The sequence below is a fragment of the Heterodontus francisci genome, chromosome 3, assembly GCF_036365525.1.
Source record: "Heterodontus francisci isolate sHetFra1 chromosome 3, sHetFra1.hap1, whole genome shotgun sequence".
Lineage (NCBI taxonomy): Eukaryota > Metazoa > Chordata > Chondrichthyes > Heterodontiformes > Heterodontidae > Heterodontus > Heterodontus francisci.
The window spans coordinates 97,538,811-97,564,958 of NC_090373.1; the positions used below are offsets into that span (position 1 = coordinate 97,538,811).

Genomic DNA, 26,148 nt, shown 5'->3' on the forward strand with positions numbered 1-26,148 from the left:
CAAGACCATAAATAAACACTATTCTAGAAATGAGTCTTCTCTTTACTACACTTTTTATACAATGGGTTATGTCAATATTAACCATTCCAAATATTAACCTTTGTTCACAAGTAGCTACGTAATAGTCATTCAATCCCAAAGGAAACCAATTATGTAAAGCAGTTTGATAAGATGCTTTATCAATTAAGGTGCGATAACTGTGAGTTGTGAAATGGAATTAGACTCATAACAATCAAATCCCTTTTTCAGTCCATTTAATTGCCACCATTTTATAAAATACAGCAATAATATTCAATTCACAACATCTTTATTGCTACAATAATGTGAGGTAGATAATAAATGTCGTAATAAAAACAAGAAATGCTGGAAATACTCGGCAGGTCTGGCAGCATCTGTGGAGAGAGAAGCAAAGTTAACATTTCAGGTCAGTGACCCTTCTTCAGAACTAGCAAATATTAGAAATGTCAAAGGTTATAAGCAAGTAAAGTGGGGGTTGGGCAAGAGATAACAAAGGAGAAGGTGTAAATAGGAGAAGATCACAGAATAGCTGACCAGAAGGTCGTGGAGCAAAGGCAAACAATATGTTAATGGTGTGTTGTAAGACAAAGCATTAGTACAGATAGGAGTATAATGGACTGAAAATTGAATAGCCGCAATTATTTCAGATTTCCAGCATCCGCAGTATTTTGCTTTTATATAAATGTCGTACTTTTGTTGATACTTACTTGGAACATTAACCCTGATAATACAATTCCTTTTTATGCCATCAAAGTATAGAATACTCAATTTATGTTCTCAGTTCATGCAATGATGTAAATTTAATAAGCATGTAACTACAGCAGAAATGCATTTGATTACACAAAACCTCACGTGTCCATAGATACATTCAACTGCAAAAACCTTCAAGTTATTGGCCTAGAAAACCCATGGAAGTGCACTCTGGGAGTTATGCTAGGATTGCACACAGGCAGAACACTACTAACCCAGCCAAAGTTTGTAAATTCAAGGGGAGAAAACTACAGGAGTGGGCGTTAGGTAGTCTAGGGGTGCATCTATGATCCTTTTGCTGACGACCCAAGAAATGCCAGTGAAAGTTGGCTTGCCCGATGAATGTCCGGTTCTCCCACCATCCACGCACCCCAAACCAGAAGAATAATCTGGATGACGTTCACAGTTCATTGAGACTGTTCAAACTCTGCCAAAAATTTTCTGCCCTCCCCCCGTCCCCTAGTCAACAGGAGTCATGACTCGACCCCATGTGGACTCCCAGTTGAGCCTGTTCTGCCATTTAGTTCGATTCTTGTGTTTGAACCCCTTTGTGACCTTACCCTTCCCTATCTCTGTACTCCGTAATCTCCTCCACCTGTACATCCCTTCATTCCATCTTTGTCATCTGTATCTTCAGCTGTCTAGGTCTGATGTTTTGAAATTTTCTCCTAAACCTGTCTGCTTCTCCTCCTTTAAGACATTCCAGAAAATCCCCCTTTTGACCAAGATTTTGGTCACCCCTCTTAATATCTCCTACTTTGGCTCAGCTTCATTTTTGTATAAATATGCCACTGAGTATTGGGATGTTTTTCTATGTTATTGAAGTTGTTCTTATGTTGGTGCAGTGTACAGTTTCCCTTCCTGACCCAGTTTCCCTTCCTGACCAACACCAATTCAGAGGTTCTCCACCTGATTGCCAATTAATGTAGAATCATAGAATAGTACAGCTTGGAGGAGGCCATTTGGACCATCAAATCTGCACAAACCCTTTCAAAGAGCCTTCCAGTTCCTCCCCATTCTTCCCCATACCCCTGCAGTTTTTTTCTCCTTCAGGTATTTATCCAATTCCCTTTTAAAAGCGACTGTTAAAACTGTTTCCACTATCCCACCAGGCAGTGTATTCCAGATCCTAACCACTCATTGTGTAAAAAGAATTTCATGTTGCCTCTGGTTCTTTTGCCAATCATCTTAAATCTGTGCCCTCTAATTATTCATCCCCAACCATCAGAAATAGTTTCTCTTTGTTTACCTAAGTCTGGCTTATACTTGGATGGGGGTAGTGGGGTGGGGCAGAAAAGTTAGTCTGTTTGTGTTTAAGCTGATCAGAGTCAACAAAGCGCTCAGCCTATTGAGGGCAGAAATTACAAAGTTCAGCTGCTGACTTAGAGCCTTGCTCGATGCAGTGGTGTAGCACATAATGGGAACCTCAATGGTGCAGCTCTATTGCAACCCATACTCACTTTTAATGAAATTTCACAACATCAAGTGGAGCTCTACAATTTCCCCATACAATTAATACCCTTGCTAACAGCACTCTGGTGTATCTACACCACATGGTCTGCAGTGATTCCAGAAGGTGGATAATGACCACCTTCTCAAGGGCAATTAAGGATGGAGAATAAATGTTGGTCTTGCTAGCAAAGCCCACGTAGCATGAACGAATAAAAAAAAAGAACTGTAACCATCAGAGACTTACTTCGCTATTACTTATCATCCAAATTCAGTGGACAATCTAAGAAAATGAGGTAACAGAAGATGCATGAGGGTAATGTTGTTGATGTGGTGTACATGGACTTCCAAAAGGCATTTGATAAAGTGCCACACAACAGGCTTGTGAGCAAAGTTGAGGCCATGGAATAAAAGGAACAGTAGCAGCATGCATATGAAGTTGGCTGAATGACAGAAAACAGAGAGTAAAGGTGAATGGTTGATTATCGGACTGGAGGAAGGTTTATAGTGTGGTTCTCCAGGGGTCGGTGTTAGGACCCCTGCATTTTTTTATATATATTAATGACTTAGACTTGGGTGAAAAGGGCACAATTTCAAAATTTGTGGATGACAAAAAACTTGGAAGTGTTGTGCACTATGAGGAGGATAGTGATAGACTTCAAAGGGACAGAGACAGGCCGGTTGAATGGGCAGATGAATTTTAATGCAGCCAAGTGTGAAGTGATTCATTTTGGTAGGAAGAATGATGAGAGGCAATATAAATTAAAGGGTACAATTCTAAAAGGGGTGCAGGAGCAGAAGGACCTGAGGGTATGTGCACAAATCATTGAAGGTGGCAAGGCAGGTTGACAGCGTGGTTAATAAAGCATACGGGGTACAGAGTACAAAGTAAAGAAGTTACGATAAACCTGTATAAAACACTGGTTTGGCCTCAACTGGAGCACTGTGTTCAGTTGTGGGCATTGCCCTTTAGGAAGGATGTGAAGGTATTAGAGAGGGTACAGGCAAGATTCATGAGAATGGTTCGAGGGATCAGGAACTTCAGTACCATGGATAGATTGCAGAAGCTGGGGCTGTTCTCCTTGGAGTAGAGAAAGTTGATAAGAGTTTTGAGAGAGGTGTTCAAAACCATGAGGGGACTGAACAGAGTACATCGGGAGAAACTGTTCCCATTGGTGGAACGATTGAGAACTAGAGGACTCTGATTTAAGGTGATTGGCAAAAGAAGCCTGCAGCCATGGTGGAGGTTACTGTGGAATATGACTATGAAGCTTTGCAGATGGATGAACTTACTCTGAGGGTTGGTGATCTCATCAGGAATGTAAGAAAACTTGACGAAGAAGGGTGGTGTGAAGGAGAGTTAAATGGGAAGAGGGGATTGTTCCCGGATAATTTTTTTAAAGTAAGTAAGGAAAATCATGCTGTGACAAATATATCATGCTGTATTTCTTCGTACTTTATGGAGCAGAATACGAGAGCATGAATATATTTTTGTGTGGTGACGTTCTCCAACAATTATAAGAGGATCAGCAATATGATGTAAACAGTTAACCACTCGTATCGAGCTTTTCTTCAATTTGTTATATGGCAGTGTTGGTAATGAAGCATATGTCAACAAATGATGGCTTTTAGAAACTAATTATGTGAGCTATGTAATATGCTTGCAAGTTACAGTGAAGGCATTAAATATTTTATTTCATTTTGCACTGTGTTCCTGAATAATCGGTCTCAAAAACGTAATTTAAATGTTGCTGTATTCTGGATTCTTCATATACCACTAATGTGTACCTGTGCATTGGGTTGCATGGACTGGGGAGGATGCTTGTGGGGTTGGGAAAAAATACAGTTTAAAAAAAAACGTGCTTGCTGATGCCACGATTTTAAAAAAGTTGTTCTTGTGATCTCTCTTGTTGATGAACCCTGTCTCTTTTAAAAGAATGTCTACGCAAAGGTTACATACTAGAAGTGAGAAGCTAGTATTGACAGACCACAAGTGGAATGTGGATCTTCATTCATAGGTTAGCTCAGAGGAAGATAGCCTGACACCGTAGTTAATAAGCCTCACTGTTGAAGGGTGAGATTTTTGGTGCTCAGAGAATTAAGCCTTCATACCAAGGGTCATTTGTTTTTTCTCTTCCTTTCTAGATATTTCTGATCTGCCTCTGCTTATTAGCTCAAGTTGTTGGTGCATGTGCTGTACTCTCCTTACTTTAGACTACCCAAAAGCGCCTCCTTTAAATTGATGATATTCTTGACAGAACTTTGTGGGTTTGTGGAATGAAGAAATGTTTTCTGTCCAAGGTGAGGGCCTCTTCAATTCCTTATCCTATTGACGTTGGCATCTTCATTTTTTTTGTCCTTCCTTGATCAGAACCAAGTGTAAGAAATATAATGGGCTGAATTTTATCAGCGCACCGTGCTCCTCAGTGGCACGCTGTGAGAGTGGCAGCCTTCCACATGGAAGTGCTGCTGCACGGCCCCTGTGATATTACACGCGGGAGCTGATTTAAATAGAGGGAGCAGAGCGGCGGCCCCTGAAGATATAGAGGGGGCAGTTGCTGCATCCCCGGCAATGATGTTTGCTGCCACCGCACATGTGCTGGTGCCATTTTTAAAGGGTTTTAACCCCACAAAGATTTAAATTTTTAAAAGTACAGAATATGTGACTTTTAAAAAAATAAATTATTAGGAGATGTAGGCCCTTTCCCAAGCTCCCAATGGCCTTTTCATTGCCTGATATTAACAAAACTTACTTCATTCCCTACCCAAACTTCAACCCCCCCCCCCCCCAACCTTATAACATTTTCCCTTCAACCCCTTTCCACCATCCCCACAGCCAATAAAAAGCGTTTTCCCTGCTCCCTCCCACACCTCGTGCACTGAAAATTTTATTCCTCCCTCCTCCCCACCAGTGTCTCGCCTCAGAACTCCGTACAGTGTTCTGAAGGCGTGTGAACTATGCTCGCCGGCCGTAAAATCGGCGTGGGACAGCTGCTGCAAAGGAATCACTTTGTTCAAAAAAACCCCAGGCTTGCCGGCAGGTTAGTCATATGACTGAATCCTTGTTTAGAGCAGCCTCACCTGCGAGATTTCTGGATTCCTTCGAGCTTACCGGACACACTCAGTGAGAGGGGTGGGGGAATGTTGGCTCAGTGACTCTGTCTCTCTTGATCTTCACTATGGACAAAACCCATCTGACTAATTGAATCAGGGAGTAGTGCCATTGTCTTCTTCATGCAACAGTCTTTTAGAATGCAAATGTGCAGCAATGTTTTCAGCCACTGTTATCTTTTTAAACAAGTTATTTTGATGTCCAGGAACAGTTTAAAATGTTCCATATGATGAAATTAATATGTCTCAGTTTGGCAGGTGCGGTTTCCGTCACAATAAAAAAACTCATTGAATTTTCATTTACCCAATAAATGAGATGTACTAATTCTGTGGGTTGAATTTTACCCAATCCCACACTGACTTTATCAAAATCTGTAGTACCACTTCATGTACATAGTTTTTTCAGTTCTGGTATGGGTTACATAGTTTGTGACCAGTGGGCATTGTATGTTATTGTTTAGTTACATCTAATTTAACTATTGTAGATGAAGTTGCTGCTTGTTTATAATGGAGCATTTTCAGTTTGGGTAATCCTTAGAAGATACCTGCATCTTCCCTGTAAGGAGAGGTAATTGACCTTCCTAATCACATTAACAGTAGATTTAACCAAAATATATTTGTCGTGAAATTAAAATTTGTTACTTTTATCCCATTTGATTTAACTTTTCAAATGCTCTTTTCTTCCTCCTTCCTTGATTACTCGACCTCGATGCTTGGTATGATCACATTTTGTACTGAAATGCTTCACGTGGAACTTGAATTGAAATTTGAATATTTCTATATCTACTGGAAAGCTTTCATCTACTAGTTCAGTTATTTCCATAAGGAATTTCAATAGGTTAGAGAGGTATGACGTTGCTTTTAAATCTATGTGAATTGTTCCTGATGGCCTCAGCTCTTTGGAAGAGTGTTGGTAGCATTCCAAACATTGGGCCAGACCTTGCTGTAGTGGGGCAGTTCACAGCAAATGCTGTGAAATATTTTTCTACACCCATCAGTTCTCGAATTCTTTGTATTGTAACTTGCTGCAAGTGTGCTAACTGGAGCAATGAGGCAGCTGGGACTTTTGGTAATGGAGGGACCAGTGGTTTATCTCTTTAAACATTTAAGGATTGAAAAAGAAATGGGAGTTAAAAAGATCAGGTACTGGAAGTCAAATACAGAAGCAAAGAAAGATTGTATTAAGAGAGAGAGGAAAAGTGATTTGATGTTGGATCTGGAATTTATCCATATTTTTCACTTCCTTTTATAATTTCTACTCATGGGAATATAGGAACAAAAGTAGGCCATTCAGCCCCTCTAACCTGTTTCGTCATTCAGTGAGATGATGGCTAACCTGTACTTCAACTCAATTTACTCAAATTTGATCCATATCCCTTGATACCCTTACCTAATATTTAAAAAAAAAATGATCAGGTTTTCAAAGGTCCAGTTGGCCAGCAACCACAGGCTTTTGGGTGAAGAATGTTCCAGATTTCTGCTACTGTTTTGCATATGAACAAACAAATTAGGAGCAGGCCATTTGGCCCCTTGAGCCTACTCCACCATTCAACAAGATCGTGGCTGATCGGTTTCTGTTTGGAATTCCACACTCCCATCTACCTCCGATAACCTTTGATACCCTTGCCGAACAAGAATCTATCTACCTCCGCCTTAAAAATATTCATTGACCCCGCCTCCACCACCTTCTGAGGCAGAGAGTTCCAAAGTCGCACAACCCTCAGCGAAAGAATTTCTCCTCGTTTCTGTCCTGAAAGGGCGACCACTAATTTTAAAACCGTTCCCCCTAGTTCTGTCTTCACCCAGAAGAGGAAACATCCTTTCCACATCCACCTTGTCAAGACCATTCAGGATCTTACATACTTCAAGCAAGTCTACCCTCACTGTTCTAAACTCCAGTGAAAACAAGCCCAGTCTGTCCAACCTTTCTTCATAAGACAACCCGCTCATTCCAGGTATCAAACTCCTCTGAACTGCCTCCAACGCATTTACATCCTTCCTTAAATAAGGAGACCAAAACTGCACACAGTATTCGAGATGTGGTCTCACCAATGCGCTGTATAACTGAAGCATAACATGCCTACTTTTATTTTGAATTCCTCTCTTAATAAAGGATAACATTGTGGCCATTACGGAGATGTGGCTATCTCAGGGGCAGGAATGGATGTTGGATGTTCCGGGGTTTAGATGTTTCAAAAGGAATAGGGAGGGAGGTAAAAGAGGTGGGGGAGTGGCATTGCTAATCAGGGATAGTATCACAGCTGCAGAAAGGGAGGTCGTCGAGGAGGGTTTGTCCACTGAGTCATTATGGGTGGAAGTCAGAAACAGGAAAGGAGCAATCACTTTGTTGGGAGTTTTCTATGGACCCCCCAATAGCAACAGAGACATGGAGGAACAGATTGGGAGGCAGATTTTTGGAAAGGTGCAGAAGTAACAGAGTTGTTGTCATGGGTGACTTCAACTTCCCTAATATTGATTGGAACCTCCTTAGTGCAAATAGTTTGGATGGAGCAGTTTTTGTCAGGTGTGTCCAGGAAGGTTTCCTGACTAAATATGTAGGTAGGCCGACTAGAGGGGAGACGATGTTGGACTTGGTGCTTGGCAACGAACCAGGCCAGGTGGCAGATCTCTCGGTGGGAGAGCATTTCGGTGATAGTGATCACAACTCCCTGACCTTTACTATAGTCATGGAGAGGGACAAGAGCAGACGGGATGGGAAAATATTTAATTGGGGGAGGGGAAATTACAATGCTATTAGGCAGGAACTGGGGAGCATAAATTGGGAACAGATGTTCTCAGGTAAACGCACAACAGAAATGTGGAGGTTGTTTAGGGAGCACTTGCTGCGACTGCTGGATAGGTTTGTCCCGATGAGGCAGGGAAGGGATGGTAGGGTGAAGGAACCTTGGATGACAAGAGATGTGGAACAGCTAGTCAAGAGGAAGAAGGAAACTTACTTAAGGTTGAGGAAGCAAGGATCAGACAGGGCTCTGCAGGGTTACAAGGTAGCCAGGAAGGAACTGAAGAATGGACTTAAGAGAGCTAGAAGGGGACATGAAAAAGTCTTGGTGGGTAGGATTAAGGAAAATCCCAAGGCATTCTACACTTATGTGAGGAACAAGAGGATGGCCAGAGTGAGGGTAGGGCCGATCAGGGATAGTGGATGGAACTTGTGCCTGGAGTCGGAGGAGGTAGGGGAGGTCCTAAATGAATACTTTGCTTCAGAATTCACTAGTGAGAGGGACCTGGTTGTTTGTGAGGACAGCGTGAAACAGGCTGATATGCTCGAACAGGTTGAGGTTAAGAGGGAGGATGTGCTGGAAATTTTGAATGATATGAGGACAGATAAGTCCCCGGGGCCAGACGGGATAGACCCAAGGATATTACGGGAAGCGAGGGAAGAGCTTGCTGCGCCTTTGGCGATGATCTTTGCGTCTTCACTGTCCACTGGAGTAGTACTGGATGATTGGAGGATGGCAAATGTTGTTCCCTTGTTCAAGAAAGGGAATAGGGATAACCCTGGGAATTATAGACCAGTCAGTCTTACGTCGGTAGTGGGCAAATTATTGGAGAGGATTCTGAGAGACAGGATTTATGATTATTTGGAAAGGCATGGTTTGATTAGAGACAGTCAGCATGGCTTTGTGAGGGGCAGGCCTTATTGAATTCTTTGAAGATGTGACAAAACACATTGATGAAGGAAGAGCAGTGAATGTGGTGTATATGGATTTTAGCAAGGCGTTTGATAAGGTTCCCCATGGTAGGCTCATTCAGAAAGTAAGGAGGCATGGGATTCAGGGAAAGCTGGCTGTCTGGGTACAAAATTGGCTGGCCCATAGAAGTCAGAGGGTGGTAGTAGATGGAAAGTATTCAGCATGGAGCTTGGTGACCAGTGGTGTTCCACAAGGATCTGTTCTGGGACCTCTGCTCTTTGTGATTTTTATAAGTGACTTGGATGAGGATGTGGAAGGCTGTGTTAGCAAGTTTGCCGATGATACGAAGGTTGCTGGAGTTGTGGATAGTGTGGAAGGCTGTTCTAGGTTGCAACGGGACATTGACAGGATGCAGAGCTGAGTTGAGAAGTGGCAAATGGAGTTCAACCTGGAAAAGTGTGAAGTGATTCATTTTGGAAGGTTGAGTTTGAATGCAGAATACAGGCTTAAAGACAGGATTCTTGGTAGTGTGGAAGAACAGAGGGATCTTGGTGTCCATGTCCATAGATCCCTCAAAGTTGCCACCCAAGTTGATAGGGTTGTTAAGAAGGCGTATGGTGTGTTGGCTTTCATTAACAGGGGAATTGAGTTTCAGAGCCGCGAGGTTATGTAGCAGCTCTATAAGGCCCTGGTTTGACCACACTTGGAATATTGTGTTCCGTTCTGGTCGCCTCATTATAGGATGTGGAAGCTTTAGAGAGGGTGCAGAGGAGATTTACCAGGATGCTGCCTGGACTGGAGGGCATGTCCTACAAAGAAAGATTGAGGGAGCTAGGGCTTTTCTCATTGGAGCATAGAAGGATGAGAGGTGACTTGATGGAGGGGTACAAGATGATGAGAGGCATAGATAGAGTGGATAGCCAGAGACTTTTTCCCAGGGTGGAAAGGGCTATCACCAGGGGGCATAATGTTAAGGTGTTTGGAGGAAGGTTTCGGGGAGATGTCAGAGGTAGGTTCTTTACACAGAGAGTGGTGGGTGCGTGGAATGCGCTGCCAGCGGTGGTGGTAGAAGCAGATACATTAGGGGCATTTAAGCGACTCTTGGATAGGTACATGGATGATAGTAGAATGAAGGGTAGGTAGTTAGTTTGATATTAGAGTAGGTTAAATGTTCGGCACAACATCGTGGGCCGAAGGGCCTGTACTGTGCTGTACTGTTGTATGTATGTACAGCATGAGGAAAAACATTTTTTACGCAGTGAGTGGTTCGGATGTGGAATGCACTGCCTGAGAGTGTGTTGGAGGCAGATTCAATTGTAGCTTTCAAAAGAGAACTGGATTATTATCTGAAGTGAAAAAATTTGCAGGGCTAGGTGAAAATGTGGTGGGGGGGGGGGGGGGTGGGGTGGCAGTGAGATGAACTTGCAGAGAGCCAGCACAGACATGACAGGCCAAATGGCCTCCTTCTGTGCTGTAAACATTCTATGGCCGGGATTTTACAGGTCCCCCACAAGGGGGATCGGGGGTGGGGGGAGGACACAGAGAATCGTAACGGGTGCTGGGGGGCGGGGGGGCAGTGGGGCAGACGTTGCCTCCTCATCGCGCAGCGATCTTCCTGGAGGTCGGATAGGCTGGCAAGGGCCTTCCCACCCAGCAGCCAATTGAGGCCCTTAAATGGCCAATTTAAGGGCCTCATCCTGCCGCCATTGGGATCTTACCAGCAGTTGGAGGGGGAGGGGGGTGGTGGTGTGGGGGGAAGCCTCTGCCGCACAGGGAGGACACCTTGTAAAATGAGGTGCCCTCCCTTCAGGCTTGGGAGTGTCCCTCCTTCATGGGCAATTTGTGGCCCACAGAAGACCTCCACCAGAAACCAATTCACCCCCCTGGGACACCCCTCAACCTGGACTAAATGACCCCCCCTCCAGGCCCTGGTGGTCCTGTCTCACCTACCTCAGTTCCAATTTTCCACCATTGGGTCTGGGTCTGAGACTTCTGCAGTCCCGGCAGTGGCCATCGCTCCCAGTGACACAGCCAGTACTGCTGAGCTGCTGCGGCTCTCTGATTGGCCAGCAGCTCTTGCAGGCAAGATCCTGTCTCTTTAACGTTAATCCAGCAGCAGATTGCTGAACTACGAGGCCATCAGCATTCAGGGCCGTTTTCTCTGGAGTTTCTGCCGATCTCCGCCGAAGTTTCATCAGGATAGACCCCTGCAGAAATTCAGGACCGAGTTCTTCACTTTAACTTAGAAAAATCTATCTAGTGGTAAAGTGAAAGTCTGATGGCACTTGGTAATAGTAGTGAACTGTGCAAATCATTGTGGCGTGTTCTTATTTGAAATACAGCTATGGAATTGATTCTGTCCACCTGAGTGGACAGACAGGGCTTTGGTTTAACAACTCATCCAAAAGACAGCACCTCCTACAATGCAGCATTCTCTGAAGTGTCAGCCTAATTCTTTGAGCTCAAGTCCTGGAGTGGGACTTGACCCTACAATACTGTAACTCAGAAGCAAGAACTACCAACTGAGCCATGGCTGACACAAGCATGTGCCCAGGCTCTGCACTGATATTGTGTTGAAGTTACAGCAGATGATTGGGAAAAGCCCTATAGATGAACTAGATTGCACGGCAACTTTTCAAATTATTGGAGCCGAAAATCTGTCACCCTTCTGGCACATTGCTGCTATAAACCTAGAGAGAAGGTAATGGAAAGGCCATGAATGAGGGTGGGACTCAGACATACCCACTCCCAACTTTCTCTAGTAGTTTCCATCAGACCCTGTTAGGGGAGGAACCTCCACTGACCCTAAACATGGGAGATGGTGTATTTGGGCAAAGAGACTCCCAAGCTGGGCATTTCCTTTGTTCTGGGTTTGTGTAAGAGCAGTGGGCTGAGCACACTTAATGAGATTAGAATGCTGACCTATCAAATGGTGGAATTGGTGCCCACAGGTTTTTGACCTGCATCCCCAAAGATCAGAACATTTTTTGCATAATTACCAGCTCCCCTTTTATAAGGACAAAATTAAGGACTCTTTCTACTACCTTTCCCCGGGCATTACCTTCTCGGCACCAATTTGCTGGGAGCTGTGCTCCTGGTGACATGGATGTCCGGTGCTGTTATTTTAAATGAATGATCTTCTCTTGACTCCATATATCTTGGGACAGTCAGTAATGGAGGTCTTTGGTGGACAACACTTACAGCAGAACTGATGGCCCATGGGTTTCTGGGGACAGTATATCGAACTTAGTTGAAAGCAATCAACCAAGAACACTGAAAAAAAAATGAAAAATGAGGACCAGTACTAGCAGAAACAGAATAAAAAGATTGGCCACGGAACAACAACATCAATTTCCAAAGCAGATTACATCAACACTCCAAGGCGCAGCTTAATTAAACAATTGGTTCAGACCCATAAACTATTGAAAATAAATGAAGTTCAGCTCCAGATATCATACCAAGCTCCTCACAAGTGCTAGAAAAGATAAAAAGCAGACAGATACTGTCAAACAAGAGATTCAAAATAGGGCCAGATAAGAAAAATCTTACTGATAACGAGCAAATACAAAATACACAAAAAGGAACGAAAAATGGTGTGTTATTATTTACTGCAAGCTGACACATGAAAACAGGTCACTAACCATAGTGGGGTTCCTTTTCAACTTCACTGCCTGTATGTTAATCTGGTGCAGTGAATTACCCGCCCATTGCAGAACTTGCCTGATTTTCATTCCTTTATGAAGTTGAAAATTATGCCCAATATCTACACATAAATAAGACATTTTCATCTCAATAGAAAGCACTCATATTGCAGATTTTGCATCTACCACTGCACTATATTTTACAAAACAATGGCAAATTTTTCCAATTCCACAATTACAATTGCACTAGACACAAATCCTGGCTCAATTCTTCGTGATGTTACTAACACCAAACAACCAGGGGACCAACATTCCTCGATGAGAGAAAATACTGACTTTTTTCCTTCCCTCAAACAGATACACTGAGGTGCATTGTAGCATACCTACCACTGTGTTAGCTAAGATCAACTCATTTGCCACAGTACAAGGTGGTTTCTTTGTAGTGAGTTTGCCCCAATCTCATACCGTGGTATACATTTTTTCACTAAAGCATTTGCAGGAGGCTTTTTCTTTAAATCAAAGGAAAAGCAAAAATAAATTGAGTAAATGTGTTATCAAGCATTGCTGAAAATACAACAACAAGCATATTAAATTAACAGGATGAAATACGACAGTATGCTGAGCAAGCAGTAATTAAGACAATATGCAAAATCAATGAAGTTTGGGATGTATAGTACCATAGAAATACTGACCGATAACTTTAAAGCAGGGGTGTACAACCTTTTCACGTGGTGAGGCCACATTACAATTTTTGTCTTACATAGGGGGCTGGTGAGATAATTTCAGAAAGATAAAAGCATTAAAATGTATCTTAATAGTAATCAAAACAACAAATGTACATTTTTGTGAAAAAGTTTTAAATGAGAAGACTAATTTATTGACTTATTTTCTGTTTACTATGTTGGACACTGATTTTGTGAGATACCTGTTTTTTTTTGCTTGCACAAGTAGTCAGTGGTTGCCTGCACACTTCTTGTAGTGATGTGGAGTATTCCGGATAGATATCCATTTGTCAGGAGTGATCTTGATCGCTCTCTCTTCCTCTCTCTCTCTGCCTCCCTCTCTGTCTCTCTGTTCCCCCTTTTCTGTGCTCCCCACTCTGTGTCATCCTCGCTTTCTGTGTCCCCCCTCACTCTGCCCCCCCTCTCTCTGTTCCCCTTTCTCTCCCTCTCTGACAGTTGCAGAGAGCGGAATGCTCAGCAGATGGTTGGTCAGTTTAAAAAAAAAAATCGCATCAGTTTCACAGCTGACAACTGATGACCTCGAGAACAGGGTTTTCCAGCCGGCTTTTTGAAAAAAAATGTTGGAACCTGCCAGAAAACCCTGAATCTGCCCAAAGATGGGAAACTGCTGCTCCCGATATCAGCACCTGTCAGCTGTGAAACTGACTTGCGATTTTGTTTTAAAAAGCCAGTCTGCAAGAGGAGCCAGTGGAAGATTTCCCATCTCCAGTTGCAGATCCTGGTGAGGATGAGGAATGGCCTGGTACAGTCTACATCCGCGGGCCATATGGAAACCTTTGGCGGGCCGGATCCTGGACCACACACCTTATGTTGGACAACCCTGCTTTAAACACAAGGGAAAATCGAGGGTCATTACTGACATATGCAATGGAATGAAAGACAAAAGTAAAGATTTGGCTCAAGTTCAATTTTGACTGCATGCATTGATAACAGAAAATAATAAACCCTAGAAACACACAATTTATAAATTCCATAGTATAAGTGTTCAAAATCCAAATAGAATTTCAGTGGAGTTTTCCTGCTGTAATTTAGACAAAAGAATGCTGGAAACATGAGATAAATGGTGTGATCTTTAGCCATTATTAACATTTCTCTGAGGGATCCACAGATTGTTCGCTAAAGTTGCAGCGGGAGATCCAAAGAACTTCCACAGAAATTTCAGGCAGATATAGAGTCATAGAGAGATACAGCACCAAAACAGGCCCTTCAGCCCATTGAGTCCACACCAACCATCAATGACCCATTTATACTAATCCTACATTAATCCCATTTCCCTCTCCCATCACCTTCCCTCAATTCTCCTACCACCTACCTACACTAGAGGCAATTTACAATAGCCAATTTACCTATCAACCCACAAGTCTTTGGCATGTGGGAGGAAACCAGAGCACCTGGAGAAAACCCACGCAGTCATAGGGGGAACTTGCAAACTCCACACAGGCAGTACCCAGGTCGCTGGAGCTGTGATGCTAACCACTGCACCACTGTGCCACTCTGGCACCACTGTGATTGATAAAATAAGTACAACATATTGAAAATAATGTTGGCATGTCCTAGAATACAAACTGACAGAATATTAACAAATCATTCCATTCCATGAGACGACCACAAAAGTCTTTTTTCCTCAAAAAATATACTTTATTCATAACATTTTAGAAGAGTACATTACATAACAGTTCAAATTTGAAATGATATAAGGTGCTAGCAGTTCAATTTCTTTCAATCCAGTACGTGATATTCTGAGGTGTCTCACTACACTTACAGATTAGATTTTTTTTTACAATATACATTTGATGTCAAATGTTCTCTGATACATACAGCCCAAGGGGTTTCCCATGGGCTCCTGGCCTTTGTCTACATTGGCTAGAGGGCCTTAGGCTGTGACCTTTTCACATTGAGCCTTTGCAGCAACTGCCCCAAGCTTTAGTGTGTCCCTCAACATGTAGTCCTGGGCCTTGAAATGTGTCAGTCTGCAACACTTGGCCATGGACAGCTCTCTGCACTGGAAGACCAACAAGTTTCAGGCAGACTAATGAGCATCTTTCACCAAGTTGATGGTCCTGCAGCAGCAGTCCAGCGTTACGGAGATGCTCGGGATAAATCCTGACAAAACTACTGCATCTCTTTCCATACCTTCTTTGGCAAAGGTACATTCCAGAGGGTGTGCATGAAGGATCTGATGGGCAGGGCCCTTCTCACCACCACCCAAGCTACATCTTGGTGTTTGTTCGACCATGCAGTTTACACAAGAGTCAGTTGTTATGCAGAAAGTGCTTAACTGAATCCTGCAGATCAGAAAAGAAAGAATGTGCAGGGTTAGGAGGATAAGGCGGGAGGACTGGCACTGGGTGAGCTGCTCATTAGGCGGAGAAGTTGCAGACACCATGGGCCCGCTGTAACAATTTTGTGATTCTGAGAGTTCAATCCCCTGGTCTGTACTACGTTGGTTGTTCTCAGTCAAGGCAGCTTGAATCAGCCCAAGGCTAGGGAGGGGGAAAAGCATAAATTAATCCAAGCAATGGACTTTCAAAGAAGAACTGAAACAATAGGCGCAAACTTTGGATTTTACACTTCCGATGGGGAACTGCGTCCGCCAAGACATTAGAGGAAATTTGGACTCATGCTGTGTGTGATTTTCCAACGATTAATGGTCAGAAAATCATGCGTAATACGCACTCAGATTTCCGCCGTGCACTGGCCGCGGGTGAAACTTCCTGTCGAGAACACAAGTTATTTCTACTAATTGGACTGATGAATACATACCACATCAAATAAAATTTTAACCTGAGTGAATGGGCAGCAATTTCATAGATCCAGCGTGAACTCCCAAGAAGTTAAACAATCAGTTGGGATGAGATACAATTAAAAACAGGGACAGAAACTTGTCAAAAAGATGCACAGAAAATTATTCTTTTTTTGTCTTGCTTTTGAAACAAGACGTTTCAATTTTCTCACCAACATACTATAAAAACTTATTGTTTCAGATGTTAATGAAAAATATACGCTGACAAATTACCACCACTTCCCTGTCATTTGGAATCCCAGTTTTCAAGATCTCAGCATGTATATCAATCTATACTTCAGCATTAAGTATATCCTTTTTAACTGTCCACATCTATGCACAGTTGTGTATGTGCGACACTCAGGAGGTAGATCACTGGCGCCACACAGCGGTTTATTTTCAATAATAATCAATACATAATATCGATTATTTAATGTTACCTGACCGTGATGTCAAATTGTTTAGCTTATTTCTTCAGTTCCTGCAACAAAATAAGGCCTAGAACACTGAAAGCACTTTTATGTACTGGAAAAACAGCAACTTGTAAATTGAAAATTGATCAGTTTTGAAGGAAACATACAAAAGTTATAATGTAATAAAATAATATTCAATGTTCAAATACACTTGATGGTATGTTTCATTTTAAATTGTGATAGTTGATTCCATTTATATTGTGAGCACGATATTTTTTTAAAGTTAGAAATATATATAGTACATTAAGACATAACTATACAAATACTTGCATTTTGCATATACAATTTAAACAAATATACACAGAATATAAACAAATATTCAGTGTACTCCTTTTTTGTTACTATGTCCTCAGCAACTTAAACACGTTTTAACAAGCACCACATTAAGCTGTGTCAAGGCAAAACAATACAACATAGACTTACTGCTGAACTTCATACATTTTGGCAGAGATCTGAACAGCAATTCCTAACTCCCGGGATCAACTTTATCAGCGTACTGTCTCCTAGCTGCTCTATCAGTTGTTAGGCTACTGAATGTTCTTTATTACTTCCTAGCAGAGTTCACTAGTGTCTTACTGTTTGCATATTTATCTCCAGAGGATTAGTTTTCCAATCCTGAGGGCTGGGTGGGATCATTGATCAGATTGAATGACTGAATTGCGGCTCACAGTCATTGCTCATGATCACAGCACTGAAGATATCTGAAAAGTCAGCAGAGGCAGTAACTATTTCTGCGTGTCTCGGTTTTCAGAATTTGTTGGATTTGGTACACTTGCGTAGTTTGAATGGTGTTTACGTTTTGAACAATCTTCTGGGCTTGCAGCAAAAAAAAAAGAAATTAAACTGTTCACAAAATACTGGTCATTTATTTTGGCAGTTAAACCGTTCCAGGAAATAGCATCTTTTACCGTAAGTTTTTGTTTGGCTTTTCACGTCTCCTGCGTTGACCAATCTCTCTAGGAGCCTCTGGTGCACGTGTTACAGTTAAAATCCCCAAATCACTCTTTCGTTGTTGCGATGCATAAATTATTTGTGTTTGTTTGGAAGACATTCATATTTCAACCAGATTGATCAGGGTGTGTGAAAGTTAATCTATAGCAGAAGGCAGTGTGACTTTTTTGTATTTATTCTTATCTCTTAACAGCCTCTATAAACACAGCATGATATTCAGAGTCAACTTTTACATTAACACCTGAAAATAACGCTTCCTTCTTTTCAAACATTTATCATCAACCCAAAACATTATAAACTTTTTTGCACCATTGGTTCTTTTATGTAGATTTAATCTCAAGGTCTGAGAACCCAATGTCGGGTACCATTATTTACTTTAAGTTTTTTCATTTACCTTAAGGTCAGTATTTATTTGCTCCTCATCTCCCTTCTGGTAGCCCTAATTTATTTGATCTGGAAGTATTCTCTGCAATGAAGCTTTTCCTACATTGAAATCTATATTAGCAGTTTGGTTCTCAACTTCTGTATCACAGTTAATTGATCTTCAAGCATAAGGAAAATAGCTTTTTGTCAGCAATTTATTATGGATATTTTATAGCACATATCTGGGAAGCAGCAGCTTACATAAGGAAACAGTAAAAACATTTCTAGATTTGAAAAAGGATTGTAGGAGAGATTGAGACATATTTAATAGTTGGACGTCTGTTCATTAATGTTGGAAATGTTTCAGAGAGATTTGGACAGTTAAAGTTTTTACTGTAGCTGTACTTATTCATTTCTAGTATCAGAAAATAATGCTAGAAAAACCAACAGCTGGAACAGATACTGCTTTGGTCTAATTAGTGTAGATTTGCTTTGATATCACTCAAGGCAGATTGTTCATCTGAAATTATTAGTTGTATTTAATATGGTATTAATGCCAGAATTTTACTTACTAAATAGTTGTCCACTGCTGAGGTAGATTTGAGTGAAAGATTCCTCCATTAGGTGCTGAATATTATTAACAATGAATCTTGTTTGTGACATTTAAGAATCATCAGAGGTAGAAGATAGTAATCGTTTATTTTTTCCAGCTGGAATAAACACCCCTGGGTAAGAGAAGAGTACACACAGCAATTGCCCCTAAGATACTGTCTATTAACAGGTCCAGGATGCTGTCCCCAGTGCAGAGATGACAATCTCTGCTCCCTACTGTAGCTGTGACTGAAGCTAGGATCTTAGTTATAATAATTGGTTGATTGATGAAGCCACTGAATTTAGCTATATATGCATATAAACAGCTGATAAAAATCACTAGGAGGCAATTAGTGTTTAGTGGAGGTGTGAGACAGGAGTGTTGGTGTTGGTGGTGAGTGTTCTGTTCTGATATTGTCAAGCCAATGGTGAAATTCATTTTACTTTGTGAGTGTTTGCTTTCTTAGTCAAAACTTCAGAGCAATTGAAAGATTTATCTTTACTCTTATAATCACAGTTGAATCTGTGGATGAAAAACAGCAACTAAGAAATTAAGACTAAGTGTTATGTCATCTATTTGAAGATAATCAAAATTTATATTCTAGCAATAGTAAAAGTAAAAACATGCTTGGTTTCAGTGACCTTTCCCAGCAGAAATGCCTGACTCCAGTGAACAATTTGAACTGAAATCTTCTGGTCTCTTAAAAGTAAATCTGTCTTTCAGACAATAGTAGTTAGTTTTTCAGCCTTGTGTTTTCGGTCCATTGACAAAAAGCATGTTAGATTTTTATCATTTTTTTTCTATGTATTTTCCAGAAAGTTCTTGCCCAACTAGCTGCTTCAGTGAATCAAAAAGAGGAAAAGTGCAGCACAAGTCAAAGAAGTTCCAGCATTTCCAGGTATTGGGAGCTTTAATTTATTGAGTTGAATAAGAAATGATTAAAATACAGAAAAATACATAAAAGCAATTTTAGCACAATCATGCCTTATGCCATAATCAGTATTAGAAATAAACAGATCAAATCAATCAAGGAAACTGGAATTAATACTTTAATAAAGTATACATAATGCACAGTTGCATCCAATTGACGTATTTCAATATTGTCTGATCCACTAATGATAATAGTGAATGTTCCATCATTATAAAAGCAAAATACTGTGGATGCTGGAACCTTGAAATTAGAACAGCAATTGATGGAAATAGTCAGCAGGCCTGGCAGCATCTGTGTAGAGAGAAACAGAGTTAACGTTTCAGGTCTGTGATGGTCGTAAAACATTAACTCTGTTTCTCTCTACACAGATGCTGCCAGACCTGCTGAGTATTTTTTGCACTTTCTGTTCTCATTTCAATGTTCCATCCTTGTTTGGTATGCAATGGGAAATATTTTCAATGTGCCATTACACCTTATTCTTCAATTAGCTGTCTACTCTTCATTCCAACAGTGAACACTAGAATTTACATTATAATTATTATGCTACATTTAAATGTGCAATTAAAAAAAACTGATCACACTGATGTGACTTAATATACATCTTTGTCCGTGTTAAATACTTTGGTAGGAATTTGGGTCTTGATGGAATACAAGTGTGAAGTATTTATTGTTTATTGGAAACCATTGGTATTTCATTGGAAGTGCACAATTGGATTTGCACCAGCTACAGCTCTTGTGCTCAAAATTTAATTTGTATTTTCTTAGTTATGTTAGTCTGGATTGTTCCCCCAACTGCAGCCCTTTGTTTTTGTGATGTCTTCTATTTCACCTAAGCCTGTTTCAATTAGTGTGAGAAGAGTAGGCTTCCACTTAATCCTGTCAAAACTAAGACTAAAACTAAATGACATCTGTCAGTGCTTGTGAATATAAACCAATTATTACAGGTACCAGATATGATAAAAAAAGTGACTTCCCATATAAATTTGGTACGGTGAACTCATGCTATTAATTAATCTTCATTAGTCTGAATTGTTAGGTTGGTACGGTTAGCTCAATAAGAGATGTATAGTTCTTCTCCTGAAGATGCAGGTTCTTTTGTGAAGTACAGTTTGTGCTCACACCTGTTCTCCATGCATATATATTTCAAACAGGAATAGTGAATAGTGATCAGGAGTGGGAACATTGATGATTTTTCCCCCTCTAACTGAGGGTCACTAAAGCCAACTGCCATGCCTCTACTGCCAACTTGGCTGGAATTTGGTAACAACACAGTATCACTTTTAATTTGTGAAGTGTATAGAAAGTCATTTTATTTTTAGCACCAAAGTGTCAAATTTATTGATGTGCAGACAATTTGGAGGTGAAAATAATCTTGGACGGGTGTAAAACAGTCTGCCAATTCGCTATCGCCCATTTTATGCTATCCTGGACCACTCTCACTCCCTTTATTTATTTCATTTTTTATTGCATCCAATCTGATTGCTGACCCAATCACTGAGAGTTATGGTCAACATGGCCACCTGAGCAGCAATCTGATCTAGTGTCACATTGCAGAACTGGCCAGATTTTCGTTCCATTGATTTCAGTGAGATGAAAATCAGGCCAGCTCTGCAATGTGTGTATAATTTGCTCTGCCAGGTTACCATCCAGGTGGCAAAGGTTGGCAGTTATCCACAATGCATTGTATTTTTCACAATTTCTTCTGATAGCCCAAAATTTCTGAACTGAAGTTAAGCATCATCATAAGAGTACAGCATTTGTAGCAATGACATCGAATATTACTCAGTAAACAACTATATATTAATGTTCAATAATGAAATATATGTAAGGGCAAAAACACACATGTAAGGATACAAAATTTGCTTATTGTAGTGGAGTCAGGCAAGTACAGTGAGTTGGAGAAGGTTCTGAGAACAGTTAGCAAATGAATCCAAGTCTTGGGGCACTTAGAATAGGCTAAAGGGGGTGGAGCTTTTTACTAGGCTAAGTGTCGACTTCAAGGTGAGATGATTGAGGTTTCTAAAATGATGAAGGGAATGAATTCTGTTCTGGTGGGTAGTTTATTGAATTTGATATGGGTAGGAGAGCTAAGAGGCATGAATATAAAATAAAAAAACGTAGACCTGTTTTTGACTGTGACTGTGGGAGTGGTGCATGAGACCTGAACGAACAGTGCTCCTGCCAGCAAAAGTGACATTGGCACGTGGCAGGGTATAATAACCAGGTCTCACTTGCATGCTGCTGGCCAGCTTCCTGATCAAAATGGCCAGGGAGTCACTGGGAAACAACTCCCCAGCCATTAAAACCATGCCTGTTCATGACAGGTGCCTGGAATCAGAGGGAACTGACTGAAATTGGAAACTTGTGTGGGGAATCTGAGGCAGTAAACAATTTCTTGACATTACGGATAAAATAATTCAAGAAATAGTCTAAGTTTCTGCAGTTCTAAATGACACTTACATTTAGAAACACAAAATTTTCAAATTTTTCTATATCTCAATGTGTATGGAAAGTTCCAAAGCTTGTTCCATTTTGAAAGTTTTCTTTGACATTTTCTGTTTGCAGTTGGAAATAGAGAGATGTTAAAGAGAAGAATCGGTGAGCTTCAGGAGTTAATAGAAGCTTTTGGGAAAATGGAAGATTTAATGATTTTTGAGCTATACTAACAACTCAAAGACTGAAGCACCTTCAAATAGAACTAAAATGAATACAAGTCTCGAAAACACAGAAATGGTAGAATACTGCTATGAATTTGTGGATGGATCTTGCCTTAAAGCAACCCGATCTAATGGCGTCCGAGCATCCCTTTATACATTTGGTACATTAGCAATTCTGGTCACAATGTTTGGTAACATGTTGGTGATCATTTCAATCTCCCATTTCAAACAGCTCCACACACCCACTAATTATCTTGTTCTTTCCTTGGCAATTGCTGATTTTCTGCTGGGATGTATGGTTATGCCTTACAGTTTGATAAGGTCTATAGAAAACTGTTGGTACTTAGGGGAATTGTTTTGTAAACTTCAAGCAAGCTTTGATTTTATGCTCTGTGCAGCATCAATATTTCACCTGTGCTTTATTTCTGTTGATCGTTACTATGCGGTATGTGACCCGCTGAAATACAAAACCAGAATTACTCTTCAAATCGTCCTACTAATGATTATCATCAGTTGGATTCTTTCAGCATTTGTGGGTTTTGGCATGATATGCTTAGAACTAAATTTAATCGAAATTAGGGACTTTTACTACCACAATATTTTTTGCTATGGGGGTTGTATACTCGTGATGGGTAAACTATGTTCAGTGATTTACTCACTAATTTCCTTTTACTTCCCAGGATTTATTATGCTATGTATTTATACAAAGATTTACTTTGTAGCCGCAAAACAAGCCCGAGCCATAAATGACATTACAAGGCAAATCCAGACAATCAAAGAAAACAGAAACATAGTTTCCCAGACAAGTGAAAGAAAAGCTGCCAAGACCCTTGGAATTGTGATGGGAGTATTTTTAATCTGCTGGTCTCCCTATTTCACTTGTAATTTCATAGACCCTTTCATTGAACATTCAACACCACCCATTATGTTCGACCTTTTCTTTTGGTTTGGGTATTTAAACTCTGCATTCAATCCCGTGATCTATGCATTTTTTTATTCTTGGTTCAGAAAAGCCCTAAAAGTTATTTTAACTTTTAAAATATTCACAACCGATTCCTCAAGGATAAATCTATTCTGAGTTAATTTAATCAAAATAACATAAGAATTCTAGAGCTGGAGATAAAGCAAAGGTGCCCCTGTTATTGCTACGGCTTTCTTGCAATTCCAATAATTTATTATTTTATCGGAATATGTTTTACAACGATATCTTCAAAACCTGTGAAAATAGTTATTGAAATGAACACTGCAATTGCCATGTTATTGATTAATATTCGCAAACAAATGTCGGACGTGATTCAAAGATTTTGAAATGATATGAGGAGTGAACATAGTGTTGTATTATGATCATCGGCATGAATAAAAGTCTTCTTTCACCTTGTGCAATGAAAGGTCTATGAAATTTCAGGTTGAAAGTTTATTCATCAATTAATAATCTGCTTATGCTCCTGACTAGAATTTTTAACCTCTGCATTAGAAAGTAATGCTTCAAATCTTACTCTATAAACTAAACATAAAGTTGGTGAATATCCACTGGGCTCTCCCACAATTTGCTGTAACTTTCTTAGAAGAACTGGGGAAATGCTGTAATAACAGTAAAACTCACCCTCATCACCTGGGCTTTTCCAGCTTAACAGAATCCTGATGCACATGGAAGAGAGGGACATCTGTGACTGTTATTCTGTGATCAGATTCATTCACTTTTTTAGGCAAGTTCCTAATCTCCAGTGGGGACTCCATCCAAAATGGGCCTGAAGATTGGCTGTGACAAGTCTCCAGAAAGCCAACCATGATGGAATGGCCAGCAGCCTTGGTGCTGCCTGGTGTAGGTTTGCAAAAATGTTAGCATTTAAAAAATAAGATAACGAAGCTTTGAACATTAAATAGCTCTCCATTGCCCATAACATGCAGGACACCAGGAATGAATAGACATCCTTGTGTCCAGAGGTGCAATGGCATAAATGATAGAAAATATATTGGATGATATTCTCCTGTTATATATGTTTGCCCATATAATGGGTGTGTTTATATCCCCATCACTTCCTGCACAAAACTTTGGAAGTAACAGGTGAGAGCGGGCAGCCACTAGAGAAACTCAGAGAGTTGTTGTCTCTGTCCACTCAGTTACTTTGGAGAGTTTGCATAACTCAAGCAGAAAATTTAGAACAAAATCTAGACTGACACTTCAGTAAATACAGAATACGGAGGTGCTGCATGTTAACTCAGTTTTGTTGAGCTGTGCATTAAAAATCCTATTACAGCTTTCCATTTGTCTCTCTGCTGTCAGTATAACTTTACTGTGCACAAATTGCCACTGTTGGATTTATACAGTACCAAATAAACTAAAAGTGAATTGTTTCCAACTGTTCTAGTTGTCTAACCATATCAGTAACAAACAAAGCTTTCTACAGAATTTCTAAAAAGCACAACCAATTGTTGAAGGATTTTTCTTCAAACTTCCAATTGTACCTGCCCTGCTGACAGAATTTCAGCCTTGCTTTTTCTCTTGTGAACTTTTAACCTGAACAGAACAAGAACGCACTTACACACTGGTCTGGGGTCTGTCGTTTTTTGTAAAGCCAGCAGCTCAAGTGATCAATATGTTTCACTTTGAGATTGCTGGTCTCCATCTACACAATGCGCAGTGCTGTACTGAAGTTATTGTACTAATATAAAAAATGATGTCATCAGTTACTATCTAAATACTGTATTCCTGCATCAAGATCATAGCTTATCATAAATGATCATATAACTGGTAAAATGTGACAGTTACAGTTTTGGTTACATAGGTCAATTGATAGAAATTCACCACCTGTCTCATAAGTTCATTTGTATTTTTGTTCTGTAAAGCAATACAAACTTTAAAGAGAACCAGCAACAATTCCTCTATAATATTTTAATTCTGAAGTCTGGTGACCTACTAGTTTTCAATATTCTACTTAAGTGCAGGTTACTACAGAATGGACTTTGGTGAATCTATTCTTAATTATTCAGTGTGATCACATGCTGAGGGTCACATACACACTTGTCTAATTCAAGTGAAATGATCCTAAGTTCCTTGCTTCTGTTGCAGATTGTCTCCAAAATGTTCACTGTTTTACTGATAAAGTAATTACGCAACACAATCTTAATATCCCTCAAGCACTTAAGAATTTCATTTACCCAAAATAAAAGTTCAAATTCTATTGTCAAAACAGCTTGTTAATTATCTAGCTTTAAGAGTTAATCTGATCTCTTTCTCCTTAGTAATGTCTAAATTAAAACTGGACTAATGTATATCTGATTGCAATAACTCAACAAAGAAATAAAATTCCACGAGTTGGAGGTTGCATCTTGCAAAGACCATATGCTATTTGTTCAATGAAGGAAGACAGCTGCACATTGGTTTCTGAGAAGTATGGCATTCCAGTGCTGCAAATGCTGTTGTAAAGGGACCTCATGTAACAGGTCTGTTAACCCATTAATGGTCCAGTGTGGCTGATGTCATCTCTCTTCTGAAGTGAAGTGAGATATAATGGAATTCCTAGCTGTTACCCATTAAAAATAACAAAGTTAATTGTTCATCCAAAATACGTTATCCGTACATGAACTCATGTCTTGATTCATGTGGAGTAAATATTTAGCTATCAAAGTGGACTGGTAACATTGGGTCTAGAAAAAAAAAATACAAGCAGACATCTCAAATCATAACAATCAATCTTGATTATGGGCATTTTTATTACTTTGTTTGCTTTTTTGTGGTTCCCTACATTGTATGTTTGTTGTTGCTCTCCAAAGCCTTACTTTCCATTCTCTGTTCATCTTTTGTCACCATCCTGCTAGCACGTGCCAAGTTGTAAAGGCTTGGCCTTTCAACAAAAGTTATTCGTTCTTGGAGCATGATCAGACTCCCTTTGTCATGAATGGCCTTTGTAGCTGATTTTCAGCAAATTAAATGTTAATTGTTTCAAAGTTGCTCTACATTCAAAATAGATATCAAAAGTAGAAAGCAAAATAAGTAAGGAAAAGATCCAAGATTTAAAATAGATTGCATTCGT

General features: G+C 40.3%; 1 protein-coding gene across 1 annotated transcript; it reads left to right on the plus strand.

The window, feature by feature from the left end:
* The first annotated feature begins 22,160 nt into the window (after positions 1–22,160).
* On the plus strand, positions 22,161–23,192 carry LOC137352502 (trace amine-associated receptor 1-like). The gene has a single exon (XM_068018051.1). It carries the CDS (start codon positions 22,161–22,163, stop codon positions 23,190–23,192), a length of 1,032 nt encoding a protein of 343 aa, XP_067874152.1.
* Positions 23,193–26,148: the final 2,956 nt, after the last annotated feature.

Excerpts from the sequence above, each read along its gene's own strand:
- LOC137352502 (XM_068018051.1), top strand. The coding sequence starts at position 22,161 with ATGAATACAAGTCTCGAAAACACAGAAATGGTAGAATACTGCTATGAA.